Source organism: Amphiura filiformis, chromosome 18, assembly GCF_039555335.1.
Source record: "Amphiura filiformis chromosome 18, Afil_fr2py, whole genome shotgun sequence".
NCBI lineage: Eukaryota > Metazoa > Echinodermata > Ophiuroidea > Amphilepidida > Amphiuridae > Amphiura > Amphiura filiformis.
Window position 1 is genome coordinate 31,403,355 of NC_092645.1, and position 15,160 is coordinate 31,418,514.

The 15,160-nt window shown below is 37.7% G+C and overlaps 1 protein-coding gene across 1 annotated transcript in view; it reads right to left on the reverse strand.

Annotated features, from left to right (window-relative positions):
- Positions 1–15,160, reverse strand: part of LOC140140114 (scavenger receptor cysteine-rich domain superfamily protein-like) — a 79,141-nt gene that overhangs the window by 53,427 nt on the left and 10,554 nt on the right. Inside the window, 1 exon segment of the mRNA XM_072161943.1 lies at positions 1,441–1,518. Within this exon segment, the coding sequence (XP_072018044.1) occupies positions 1,441–1,518 (78 nt within the window).

A 15,160-nucleotide genomic window follows, 5' to 3' on the forward strand; every position in this document is an offset into this window, starting at 1 on the left:
CCCATTTTCGTGGAGCTCCCCTGAATGACCCCATTAAAAAAAACCCCATTGATAGATCCCTAGTGTTTACTCCAGTAAGCACATGTACCTCACTTTCATATTTTGAGCCTCCCCCCATACATCATCAAACATATGTACATCAAACTGTATGGAGAGGCCACATCCTACATCATGACATGAAATGTACAGAAATAGACATCTGTAGGCCTACATTTCCTTCCTTTGAGAGCAGCAGTCATGAATGTTTTCAACTCTTAACCTGGCCTTGAACATACCTATGTTTCATGGAGCACATCAACATTTATGACTCAAATGCAGATTAAATGTAGGCTTATGGTGCTGATTTTGAAGGTTTAGGGTAGGAAGGCCATGCCAGGTGTCATATTTTGAGATAGAATGCAGAATTTATATGTATAAGGCAGCTATTACTGAGAGGGCGCTTCTTGCGCTAACTTCTCGATTTGTCAATTGTCAAATGAATGCCAGTCACTATCTGCTTCATCGGGCTATTCCAGTTGAAATCCATACACTCCCTATGGAAGACATGACCTTAATCCCCCATACAGGGTGGTGTAGATTAATGTCAAATTTGGTCACCCATTCAGGTAACCCCATTTGAAATTCACAATCCCTGTGTGGGAGATAAAAATCATGTCTTTCATAGGGGGTGTATTGATTTCAACTGGAATAGCCCAAAATTTTAACATGTCGTTCAGGGACCTTTGACTTGACTCAATATGGTGCTAGCAAGTGGTATTTTAAAAGACACATTCTAAATAGTTTACTTGCATGTTTTCAATTTTTTTTAAAGCAGTGTTCAACCCACTACATGGTGTCCCTGGAAGAACCGTATAGTCGGGAACTGATTTTTTGGGTACTTTAACGCATTAATCAAACGTAACTAAATAACTGATGATGTTGAGGAACATATCAGCTATCCCACACATTTTGAATTTTGACAATTGACCGCTCCGTTTTTGAAATAAAAGAATTTTCCGAAACTCCCTCATTTTCAAGCCTTTCCACGGAGTCAATATCTATCAATGACAACAGACACATCATAGATGCGCAGTGATTAGGCCTTCTTAATTTTTAATCTTAATACTTTGTCTCAAAGCCCTTCCCAAGTTAAAAAAACTAATGTAAAATTAACTTATTTTTTTACTTTAACTTTGTGTATCTGTGACAAGAATAGACCACTTTTCACCTCTGGCCTATATGGAAAGAGATGCTTCTTCTTTTTACAGGTTTGTAAAAAAAAATTTAAACATGCTATGTTTCTTTTAGGAGGAGGAAGGTAATTTTTAGTGAATGATAAAAAGTAACTTAATTATAGCCTTTTCAGACAGACATGAAAAACTATCCTAGAAACAAATTTATTTTTATTGAAAATCAACAAATTTCAATTGCTAAAATTTATGCAAAACACATGCAACTTGCCTGATCTTTGGACACTCCACCTATTCAAATAGTCATATGTTGTGTACTCCCCCCAATTGGGTTGTGGTGTTGTTTCATCTTAAAGTAAAAAATGAATGAATGAATGAACGAATGAATGAATGAAAAATGACATAATTATTTGTGATAAGTAAACAACTTGTTTCCATGCTATCACGTAAATTTGCATTCATTTTAAAGCAGTGGGGGAATTGAGGGGGCAAAGTGAATTTCAGGGGGGGGGCAAAATCAACAAATTTTGTGCAAAATTGCCATTGCATTGGACATTTTTGTAATTTTGGGTTTTTACTGGAGGGCAAAAGTTCTGACTGGGGGAGCATTTTCCCCCTAATCCCCTCCCCCCCCCCCCTGTGGTGCCGACACTGCTAGAAAGCACTCATACATTTGATACCAAAATTAAAATAGTTGCAAGTAATTTAAGGCAAAGGGTGGTAATTGGGAAATTAGAATTGGGACATCTATAATTTTACCAATTGTGACACGATCAAGAGAAATGAGTCGGATGTCGCTAATATTGATTTTGAGATATTGGCAAAGAAAGTGTTAAAATTCTTTTGTTTTATATTGTTTTTAGCGATTGATAAATTGACATAACTTTGCAAAGAAAAGTCTTATTAACATGAGGTTTTCAGTTTCTGAAAGCTCTAAACGTGCTCTTTAGAAACAAATGTAAAACTCATTTTCGACCAGGGTCGACATGTGACTCATTCCCCTTGATCATGTCACAATTGTCAACAATATTATCGACAAAAAGCTTGTCGACACCAGCCCTACTAACAAGTAGGGAGCTTCTTTTTAGAGGTGTTTATGTAAAAGGAACTTGGCCATCATAATGTTATCTTTGTACACAAAGTAGGATGTATGCCCTAGTAAAATAACTTAGCAACATTTGTATCTAGACAATGTTATTTAACTAAATACATGCATGCAAAATATCCTATATAAACCATTATATAATATTAACCTTAACCAGGCTAAAGACAACAAAATACCACAAGGATAACCACTGCGCATGGACGAATCCCATGTGATATGCCATGATCGGGGCCATGATGCAATCACTAAAATGCTATATGCTCACAGAATAGCTGGCCGGGTCAACGAAACCCCTGTGGCTACCGTTCGGTGATCGTGTGCTTGGCATGCAAGGGGTCTAAGGTTGGAATCCTACTAAGTGACTACTTTGTTCTTCTTCTTTCCTTTTTTGTTTCTTCTTTAACTTCCGATAGCAAAAAGCAGTGTTCAGGGTTAAAGGGGCCTTTTAGAGATCCGGTAAGAACTACATATAAACATTAGTGAAAGTTGGTACAATTTCAGTTCTAAATGACAGATAGAGTACCTTTAATAGACAGTCGAAAGTTCACAAAAAGGAAATCTTGTTATGTACTGGGATACATGCTCCACTTATACTGGGCTACACAACAAACAGTAAAATATAGGCAGGCCTATATGTACCAACCATTCTGATTACTTTAAAGCCCTAACTCGACCAACACTGACTGCCTACATGTATCTATGGAGTCCCAAGATACAGTGATTTCTAATATTTGATGAGTTAATTGGTTTCTTGCAGGCCATATTAGGAAAATGAAACAATAAATGCAAGTTCAAATGAAATGAGACTAGCAGGACTACCTATCACAAGGTGGGGCAGCCCGGGGGGGGGCACTTACATTACGTGATGGACACCATGCTCATGTATGGACTCTCAAAACATACCCTAAACAAGTATTTTGCCATTTTTTAACACTAAGAAAGTAAAAATTCAGGTTCAGGTTCTTGTTTAATATAAGTAGTTTGATGTTTCTTAATGTTTTACCCTACGATTTGTTCTGATAGAAGCCAAACATAGCCATTAAACTTTGGTACCCTAAAAGGCCTAAGCAAGTATTTTGCTTGGAAAAGTATACCCTTTTTCCTGATTTTTGGCGTTTTTGACACCCTAAACAGGAACAACCCTTTTACTTGTTTTTTACACGAGCATGGTGTCCACCTTGAAATACAAGTGCCCCGGGGCAGCTTGCTGAGAAGCAGGAACAGTGCCAAATGCTGCCATGTGGGGTTCTCAACTTTGGATTGGGTGTGAACAGTGGCGGCGTTCAGAAAGACTATCAGACTTTAAACCAAATTGACGGGAAAAAAAGGCACAAAAATTTTTGAAAATTTTTGATGAAGGGCCATTAATGAACCAAAATAGCTGAAAATGCACCCTGGGTCTATTACCCCCAGATGAAATGAGGCACATTTTACCTAAATACAGAGTCTGTCCCCATCATCTACACACAGTGTTTGCTCACCCGTAAGATACGGGGCCCTCCCGGGAATTTCCCGAGCCAATTCCTAAATTACTCGCCCAGAAGATACGGGGCCCTCCCGGAATTTCCCGAGCCAATTCCTAAATTACTCGCCCGTAAGATACGGGCCCTCCCGTAATTTCCCGAGCTCATGCCTACACTACTTACCCGTAAGGTACGGAGCCTCTCCGAACAAAGTGTGGCCCAACTTCTCGCAGAGAAGTTAACCCAACTTAATTCCGTGTATAAGATACGGACCCTCCAGGGAAATTTCCCGGGCCCTTTTGCACACACACAAGTGTGGCCCAATCTTATCTTATCATAGAGAAGTTAACCAAAATTAATTCCTTGTAAGATGCATAAATGAAATGCAATGAAGAATGAATGAATGAATGAAAATGAATGAATTTAATAAAGGGCCAACTTCTCAGAGAGAAGTTAACCCAAGTTAATTCCTTGTACAATACATTTTAAATGCATGAAAGAAATGAATGGATGAAAATGAATTAATGAATATGGGGCCCTCCAGGGTATTACCCCGAGCCCTTTTGCGCACACGCAAGTGTGGCCCCACTTCTTGTCTCGCAAAGAAGTTAACCCAAATTCCTCGTAAGCTACGGGGACCTCCAGGGAATTTCCTCGGCCCCTTTGCACACATGCAAGTGTGGCCCCACTTCTCTTTTCGCATAAGTTAATCCAAAATAACCTCATAAGATACGGGGCCCTCCGGGGAATTTCCCTGGCCCACACACAAGTGTGGCCCAACTCCTCTCCTTGCAGAGAAGTTAACCCAAATTAATTTCATGTAAGATAGATACGGGCCCTCCAGGGTATTCTCAAGCCCTTTCCACACTCGCCAAGTGTGGTCCAACTTTAAAGAAGTTAACAGCAATGTATTAACCAGCAAGCTACAGAACCCTTTTTAAAGGGATTTCCTGAACACCTAGATCTGTATACCCAAATGTGGCCTAACCTCTCCAAGAGAAGTTAAAATGTGCACTTATTGAATCCTCTCCCTTGGTCAGCTTAACCGCCCTCTTCCTGGTAATTTGCCCATGCCCAGAAGCTACCATTAAAACGCAGACTGCAATACCCTTTAGGTCTATGTACCTCTAAACCCCGTGACGATATGGATGCCTTCCCAGCCAACTAATGCTCCCAAGTGACTGTCCACAAAGGTATTGAATACTGGGATATGACCTAAATTTTTGGGTGTGGTGGGTGGGAAAATTTTCTTCACATTGGAGATCCAACCTTCTCCTTCCATGACAGATAAAAATGTGCCTAATTCTTGACCCACTGGCAGTGTCAGAGGGTTATTAACCACTTCCCATTGGCTACTTCAAACAATAGACCTTAAACCTCATTGGTCCTTATACACCTGCTTATATAAAGCCATTACTAGGCAACCAATCAATAAATCAATCATATTGATTTGTCCAAGCACAAGCTATGGACCAGGGTTAGACTCTTTCACAGGAGGTAAATTTGTTTATTGTATAGATACAATAAACTTTATTACCCCCAGATGAAATGAGGCACATTTTACTCAAAAGTTTTGCTGGCATATCTGTCAGGAGTATCTCCATTTATTTGTAAACCAGAATTGGATTTAACTTCAGCTTATCCAATAAAATACGGACCCAAAGGGTACCGTTATAATACATCAAACTTGGCTTAACTTTTCAAGAGAAAATTTCTCCAGAGAAGTTTACATACATTTATTGAGTCAATCCTTTAATATAAATTCCTTAGAAAAGTGCATATACATTAATCCTACTTTCCTGAAGCCGGAAACATTCAGGAAAGTAATCTGGATATTTGACATATTTCGTTCAACTTCTCATGCACTATTTCTCAAATTTATTAGTTACGCATTATTACTATTTGTAAACACTTATACAATTACCTATGGTGATCCAATTATTTTCATATAATTGGATTCAAGATTAAATTTGTGGCCCTGTCCCTTTTTACCGTAAACAAATTTATGGCACAGAAATTTGCCCAACCCCCTTTTTTTTTTTTTTTTTTCACTTGTGATTCTATAAGCCTCCTCATGAACCCTAGCTATCCTTTTGACAGCTTAATTCCCTAGGCTTATTAACAGAATCACTTGAAAATGTGCGCCCTTTATGTTATTGACAAACACAAGTATATTTTAGATAATTTATCTCATCCTTACAAGACACCTTTTGTGTAAGGAAGAGGTACGAGCTGCACCCAGTATATATTTCGAATAATAGCCAAACCTGTGCCTATTTTTGTTTGTGCACCAAATTCCTGAGTTTATCCTCCCCTATGTACAACAGATACTATACTTGTAGATTTTAGACCTACTTGTCAAGGCTTTGGGCCTAAGAAAAAACAATCGTGGTAGCAGCGGGCTACGAAAACTCGAAAACTCCTCTATTATATTTTTGGGAGAAAAATTGAGAACGTAGGATGACCCCTGGCTTACTACCCCATGGCACCCTGGTGATTGAATTCCTCCTATTATGAAGCCTAATTTCCCTGTGCGCCCTTGCACATCGATACCTTTACCATGCTGGCAAGTTGAAGGCTTGCGCAACAGCTTATCCTAAGCTTAATCACTGACGCCCTGCCTGAGCCCGTGCGATTGACTCCTGATGACGTAACAAGCAAAATGCTGTTTTCGCCAATGCGCAGAAGGCACTCAATTGGATATATTTTTATTCACTAATTATAAATGTAGTTATGAAGTGAGCAGGCCGACTATTAATTAGCTGGGCAATTATTTCCAAATGTGCCCAGTACTACTGCCCAGGAAGTGAAGTAAAGTAAATTGACTCCATAACAGTGATCATTGTAACTCCACTGAGTCTTATTAAAAGATAGAAATGGCAAGAACATACTAGCGAGTTAGGCTACCTGCGGTGCCTAACTCAATAATTACACACAATATGGCAACTTTTCTTTGGCTGCTTGAAGCCAACCCATTTTGCATACCAGTATCTCACGTATCTATCATTTGTTCCCAAAGAATGAGATTGTCGGACATTGTAACGATATAATTAATGGCATTCAATGGTCATATATATTGCTCAGACAACATCATATCATTGGCAAAAGCTAATGTTTTGAGGACAATGAAAATACGACGTTTAAAATTGATATTCTGCAAAACCAACTAAAGCGATGAGTTCCTTCGAACAAGACAGATTTGACCTAGAAAAAAGTTGACATCGTGAAATGACTGTGCCTGCTTTGCCAAAAGGGACTATAAACATTCTCAATGCACATAACGTATACTGTTGTTGTTCACACAAATTTTTTAAAGATATGGATAAATCAGCCGCTTCTTAGTCAATTGTGATATTACAATTCCGTTTTTTAAAGTTGCAAATCTTTTAAAAACTAGATTGTCTCAGCAGCAGGGGATATTAGGCTGTCATGTGCATCTAGGTGTAGAGGCTTATCCTCTTATTCCCACTTGAGCATTCTCAAGTACACTTAAAGTGTTTTGGTCTCCTGGTCAAGTCAGTTTTAATTTAGGGGTTGTTGTTATGTTGTTATAGCAACAAGCTCAGTTTTTCTGTCCAGTCAGCTGTCACTTTAGTGGTGTGCAGCCATTCAGGTCTCCGTCTTATTTTTAATTCCTTTGTTATGTCCATAGTTCTCCTAGTGATGCACTTGCAATTGTTCCTTCGATCTTGATGGACCAAAATCCCACCCACCCTCCCAAAAGCTGGAAGGGTGATTCAGTAACTAAATATGGTTAAAGATACCCACAATAAAATGGTATGTCCAAATATGCTGCTTTATGCTTAAAAATAGAGGCTTTGTATGGAATTTCTTGAAATCTTGAAGAATATCATTAGTAGATTGTCTCCACTTTCTACTGCGTTTTATAGAAGGGGAATGAATGCTTTGTATGGAGTTTCTTCAAAACCTGAAGAATCTCGTCTGTAGATTGTCTCCACTTTCTACTGCGTTTTATGGTGTTTGAATGTGTTACGGAGTTTCTTGAAACCTGAAGAATCTCGTCTGTAGATTGTCTCCACTTTCTACTGCGTTTTATGGTGTTTGAATGTGTTATGGAGTTTCTTCAAAACCTGAAGAATCTCGTCGGTAGATTGTCTCCACTTTCTACTGCGTTTTATGGTGCTTGGATGTGTTAAGGATTTTCTTCAAAACCTGAAGAATCTCGTCTGTAGATTGTCTCCACTTTCTACTGCGTTTTATGGTGTTTGAATGTGTTACGGACTCACGGAGTTTCTTGAAACCTGAAGAATCTCGTCAGTAGATTGTCTCCACTTTCTACTGCGTTTAATGGTGCCTGGATGTGTTAAGGATTTTCTTCAAAACCTGAAGAATCTCGTCTGTAGATTGTCTCCACTTTCTACTGCGTTTTATGGTGTTTGAATGTGTTACGGAGTTTCTTGAAACCTGAAGAATCTCGTCTGTAGATTGTCTCCACTTTCTACTGCGTTTTATGGTGTTTGAATGTGTTATGGAGTTTCTTCAAAACCTGAAGAATCTCGTCGGTAGATTGTCTCCACTTTCTACTGCGTTTTATGGTGCTTGGATGTGTTAAGGATTTTCTTCAAAACCTGAAGAATCTCGTCTGTAGATTGTCTCCACTTTCTACTGCGTTTTATGGTGTTTGAATGTGTTACGGAGTTTCTTGAAACCTGAAGAATCTCGTCAGTAGATTGTCTCCACTTTCTACTGCGTTTAATGGTGCCTGGATGTGTTAAGGATTTTCTTCAAAACCTGAAGAATCTCGTCTGTAGATTGTCTCCACTTTCTACTGCGGTTATGGTGGCGTGGATGTGTGAAGGATTTTCTTCAAAACCTGAAGAATCTCGTCTGTAGATTGTCTCCACTTTCTACCGCGTTTTATGGTGTTTGAATGTGTTACGGAGTTTCTTGAAACCTGAAGAATCTCGTCTGTAGATTGTCTCCACTTTCTACTGCGTTTTATGGTGTTTGAATGTGTTATGGAGTTTCTTCAAAACCTGAAGAATCTCGTCGGTAGATTGTCTCCACTTTCTACTCCGTTTTATGGTGCTTGGATGTGTTAAGGATTTTCTTCAAAACCTGAAGAATCTCGTCTGTAGATTGTCTCCACTTTCTACTGCGTTTTATGGTGTTTGAATGTGTTACGGAGTTTCTTGAAACCTGAAGAATCTCGTCTGTAGATTGTCTCCACTTTCTACTGCGTTTTATGGTGTTTGAATGTGTTACGGAGTTTCTTGAAACCTGAAGAATCTCGTCGGTAGATTGTCTCCACTTTCTACTGCGTTTTATAGTGGGCTATTGGTTGCCTTCATGCTTTCCTCCCTTTCTGCTGCGTTTTTATACCAGGGTTATAAATGCTTTGTTGCTTATTTGGAGTATCTTTATTTACTTGGTTGTCAATACCAGTGGATTATATATCAGTAAATGGTTTAAGCATTGATGCCGTATCTTGCTGAATACAAAATGTTCGTTTGCTAGTGTTGGCATTGTTTATTCTTTTGGAGATTTCTAATTATTTAATTGCGGTTAAAAATGCTGTTTTCCAATCCAATCCTCTGTTTGATCCAAAGATGTATCTGTTTAAGATATGCTTAAGATTTGCTTAAGATGAAATTTGGTTAAATGTGATTCAGAAGTCAACTTTTGTTTGTCCAGCCTGTATGGTTGGCTTGTACACATTTTTCCAATAATTTGTGTATTTATTGATTTATATGAAGATGATAAATAATTCCAAATGCTTGCTGCAATTAATCATCTCAATGTATATAATTTGTTTAATTGATATGAAATCTGTTATTATCTCAATATAGTCTTAATTTCTATGAGATTGTGAAATTATTATAAATAAGCTTATGTGTATTAAATGGTCCTCATGATCGTGGGGGCAATGCGGAGTCTATTCTTTGCGTTGTTGTGCTTTCCTGCTGTCTCGAGACAATTCATATGTATATCAATATCATAATAAATATTTGGGCTAAAGATAAAAATTTTCTTCACATTGGAGATCCAACCTTCTCCTTCCATGACAGATAAAAATGTGCCTAATTCTTGACCCACTGGCAGTGTCAGAGGGTTATTAACCACTTCCCATTGGCTACTTCAAACAATAGACCTTAAACCTCATTGGTCCTTATACACCTGCTTATATAAAGCCATTACTAGGCAACCAATCAATAAATCAATCATATTGATTTGTCCAAGCACAAGCTATGGACCAGGGTTAGACTCTTTCACAGGAGGTAAATTTGTTTATTGTATAGATACAATAAACTTTATTAAAGCTAAAGTGAAAATTATTTCTAAATCTTCAGAAGCTAATGAATCTGATTAGTACAGTAGTCTTTTTCAACATCATAATTTAAAATGTGATACTACATTATTTATAGGTAAAATGTGATGGTTACACCATTTAGCGTATTAAATGTTGACAGTTATCCGGGGTGGGGGAATTTTGCTACCATCAATAATGGCTTTTAGGGTATGGTTTGAGTGTTGATGAATGAGCATGGTTAGCACTTAGGGGGCATATTGCAAATGCCCCCCCCATAAATGTTTCATGGATAAAATAATGGGGACTAAAATGAATGACTAAAAAGGGGACAAAAAATTGACAAATGGAGATGAAAATTTGGCTTTGCCTCACACTAAAGTCCTGGCTACTCCACTGATAGCACCTCCCCAGGCCTGCACCTATGCCTACTCCAGGCCCTCTCACACTAACCATCCAAGAGAGCTTCAGAACAGAAGCTGTAACTCTAATATTTATCAGGCAGCAATACCATATTGTGTGGAGGAGCTTTCTCCACCTAAAGAAGTTCAACAATCAACATTCATAACATTAATCAACACAGATAAATATCATTATAGCAATGTAATAATGGTAATCTTGTGACCCACATCTATCTACTAACTGTATCAATGACCTACCAACTTGACATCATTATCACAATACAATAATAAACATATATGTATCTCTATAAATAAGTGTATTGTATATCTCCCATCACTAATTGGGATCAGCGGGTTGTTACCTCCTTGTACTGAGCTATTCCAGTTGAAATCCATACACCCCATATGGAAGACAAAACATTCATCTTCCACAGAGGAAGCATAATAATGTACAACTCCATTTTGTAGATTTTATGTGCTGAAAATAGACAAAATAACTGAAAACTGATTGATCCAGGAGTATGTTAACACGGCGCGGTGGCGTAGCAGTCTAAGACTTCGACTCAATACTGCGAGGTAGCTCGAGGTTGTGGGTTCGAATCTCCACAGCGTCAACGTTTTGGACACTTAAGCAAGGCTCTCCACCCGTATTTCCTCTCCCCACCCAGGTGTATAAATGGGTACCAGCTTTATTTAATGCCTAGAAGGTAACAGACTCACTGTGGAGGAGGTGTAGCGATCCCCTCACAGTAACATTACATGGAGGAGTCTGGCCCAATCACTTTTAAAGAGAGATGGGCACCCGGCCTGTGAACACAGGTTTGTCCACTTTTTCATATTTTTTTAAACTTATCAAGATAAATGCATACCTTTTGGCAGCAAGAGCAGATTTAATGCATGCATTGGGCTATTCCATTTGAAGTTCACACTACCTCTTTGGAAGATTTAGGAAATATCTTCCACAGGGGAGTATGAATTTCAAATGGAATTAACATATTAGGCAGCTCCATTTGAAACTCACCCTCCCTCTGTGGAAGAATTTGGTTGAGTCTTTCTCAGAGGCTGTATGAAATTCAAATGGAGCTGCCTTAAATGTGCTTTTAATTCCATTAAAAATTCATACTCCCCCTGTGGAAGTTATTTCCAAAAATCTTCCACAGCGGTGGTGTAGATTCAAGTAAAATAGCCCTCTAACGCATCACATGATACAGAGCTTTGATTCATAGCGTGATTGAAGACATGTGACTTTGTTTATAATTATTAAATACTGCAGTCATGTTACTGTGCTATTAGCAATTGCACAAGGCTTTCAGTTTCAATTTGATTTTAGTTTTCACTTTTGTTCAATTTTCTTCACCTGATGAGCCAGGCGGCATTAATCATCATCAGTTCCTTTCATAGACAAATAACTCGGGAGCAATTGAAGACCTGAGCACAAGAACACTGTAAGTCCACTTGGCCCCTCAACATGTATACACTAAAGTTGCGCATAGTTTCAGTATAATTTGGTAATGTTTTATACATGTTCAGGGGCCAAAACAAATCTTTCACAACCTTTCATGATGTTTTCACCCCGAACATGTATTAAACATTATAAAACCCTAAGAAACTATCACGTAACTTTAGTGTACACATGTTGAGGGGCCAATTGGACTTACAGTCTTCTTGCGCTCAGATCTTCAATTAGAATTCTAGAATTCTACACACAGGCGAAGGGATCATTTTCATTTCCAAGTTGAATATCATCCACTAGATCTGGCCACGCCCGTTGCCAGGATATATTTGAGAGGGTGAATGCAGCTACAAACTTGACCATTTGTGACTTTTTTCCTCAAAAAAAAAGGGCTGATTTTTAATGTTTTCTAGAGAAAAGGTGGACCTTTTTCCAGATTGGCATTGGGGGAGGGTAATCTAGTCCAAGTCTTTCTGATCACAATGATCCTGCACATTGCCAGAATTACAAATGGAAATTTACATGTGTAAACATTCAAATCATCATAACCCTAAACTGGAAGATTTAGTTGTACAAGGGGTGCATAAACAGTTGTCCCACTTACCAATGCTTAGGGGAGGGGCACTAATTAAGTTGAATACAGTACATTGGGCTATTCCATTTAAAATCCACACTACTCCTGTGGAAGATTTTGGAAATATCTTCCACAGGGGGAATATGAATTTCAAATGAAATTAACACATAAGCAGCTCCATTTGAAACTCACTCTCCCTCCAGAGAAGATTCAGGTTGAATCTTTCTCAGAGGGTGTATGAAATTCAAATGGAACTGCTAATATGTTCATTCCATTTGAAATTCAAATTTAAATGGAATAGCCCATGGTAATATAAGAGGCACTATGAAGATTTTAACCTAGAAAATTGATCCCATCTTGATGTCAATCCTAAGGCTCAATATTAAGTATGAAAGCATAGATTCAGAAGAAAGTAATTCATCTTTCTCATCATATGATGACCCCTATTTGCTAATGTCCATCATGAATAGGCTATCCATGTCATTACTGATCTTGTCTTTCTCATCATATATGATGACCCCTATTTGCTAATGTCCATCATGAATAGGCTATCCATGTCATTACTGATCTTGTCTTTCTCATCATATATGATGACCCCTATTTGCTAATGTCCATCATGAATAGGCTGCCCATGTCATTATACTGGTCTTATCCAAGTAAACCCTCACTATGGACCACAATGGCCTCATCCCAATGGCATAGTTTGAATAATCTCAATTAAATAATCATAGTGCAAAATTTGACCTCAAAGTTGCAGAGTATGAGTTTTTGTACCCAAATTTTCAAAGATCATTCCATGAATGTACAAATATATTGGGGTTAAATAACTGTGCCCTGATAGATGAGCATGTTATGGATCCTAGTGTGTACACAACTACTATTATATTTTGCGTAAGGTCAGGGAAAATGCATGTTGCACAAAAAATGCTAAAATTTGTGCATTTTGGGTATAATCGTGCATTTTACGTCTGACCGCGAAATTTTAAGATTTTCCCAAAATAACAATTTTTCCACTAAAATCAAAGAATCTATATATAATGATCAGCAACACAATCTGGGTTCAAAAATAGGCCGTCACAAAATATTGCAAGAAAATACAGAAGGAAAAAGTAAAAAAATTTAATATTGCATATGAACTCTTTGGGGAGAAAAATCACACATTTTGGTAAAAATTGCAAATTGCAAATTTTCAAAAGCGGGTGAGCACATGTTACTCCCAAAAATCGTTCCTGTGCTTAATTTTGTGGCAACTTTTCAAATTGTTTTCAAAATGTTATGAAAACATTTTATAACCTTTACATAACCAGACATTTAAAATGCATCCTGGCAACCTTTGTACATGCTTTTGAAAATGTTAAAAAAATGGTTGGCAAAATGAATCAGATCCTTGTGAATAGATCTGCTTTAAAAAGTACCATGTGAATACCCTCTACAATAAATGCTTTACATATGAACAGCCAGTTGATAATTTACTAAAATGGAGCAAAGTACTTAGATTAATGGATATCAAAAATGGATAAAACATCCACAGGCAATGTAGGAGATTGCAACTAACACAATCATTTTGTTTTATAGAGAAAAGTAGAGGAAAAGAGGTCATAATATTTAGAATTCAGTAAAATGTACCCACAGCAACAAAAAATCCACATTTTGCTCATTTACCATCATTTCTCTATCATAAAACATGTCAGCTTCTTTTGAACTTAGCTATTTTCTGTTGATTCAAAGAACTTTGATATTGCTAAGTTGGAATAATCCAAGTTTTGTATTTTAGTTAACTACCTTTCTTTTGTGATGTTATTATTATTATTATTTTACAGAAAGTTAGGTTGATCCTTCATGTAATAGGTAAAAGCAAATCCTAACCCTAATCCTAACCTTAATTTATTCCTAAACCTAATCCTAACCCTAAATTTTGTGTATAATTACATGAAGAAGTAACCAAAAGTTACATTCATAAACTAGTGCTGGAGGGCAGTGCTGCAAATTCAGCTAGAATCAGTGAATGAATCCTCGCAACGTTTGTCCTAAATTTAGTTTGCAAGAATCAAACTTGATTCTCCTAAAATCATTCCATACACAATAGGTTACTTGATTCTCACAGATAAGTTTGTGAGAATCAATTTTGATTCACCCTTGTCAAGTCAAGTAGGTCACACAAGCCTGGACTCTAGCACAGTTTTGTTTATTTGGTGTGGTTGCATTGGCTTTACTCAAATTCTTGGAAATCAGTCTTGGAGAACACTTGCGTGTAAATAACGGAAAACTGTCACCCCTTTCCCTGTGCAATGTTGAGAAATGCCAATGTCTTCAATAGTTTCCCAATGTGTCCAACATTGATTGATGGGGAAAGGGGAAGGATAAATCATTGTTGTAGATGCCATGTTTGTTCCCATGCACAATATACATCATTTTCATCACGATAAGAAATTCTGCACGGAATTTTGTCAGAGTGTGTCAAGCATTGCAAGTACTTTTTTTCCAAGATTTGGCTAACACTCAAGACATGCTGGACATGGCTATAACATTGCCACAAACCATACACTAAAATGGCAGGCCAATAATAGGTTCCTGGCGCAGGCTTTTTATAGTTTGCACAAAACAACACTTATCAAAATTGAAAAAGCTTTGAGCATGGTTAGGAGTATGCATAAGTGAATGACCATCATTTGCAACATAAACAATGTGAACTTATCCATGTTTGTTCATAAGCTGTAAGAGTTTCCA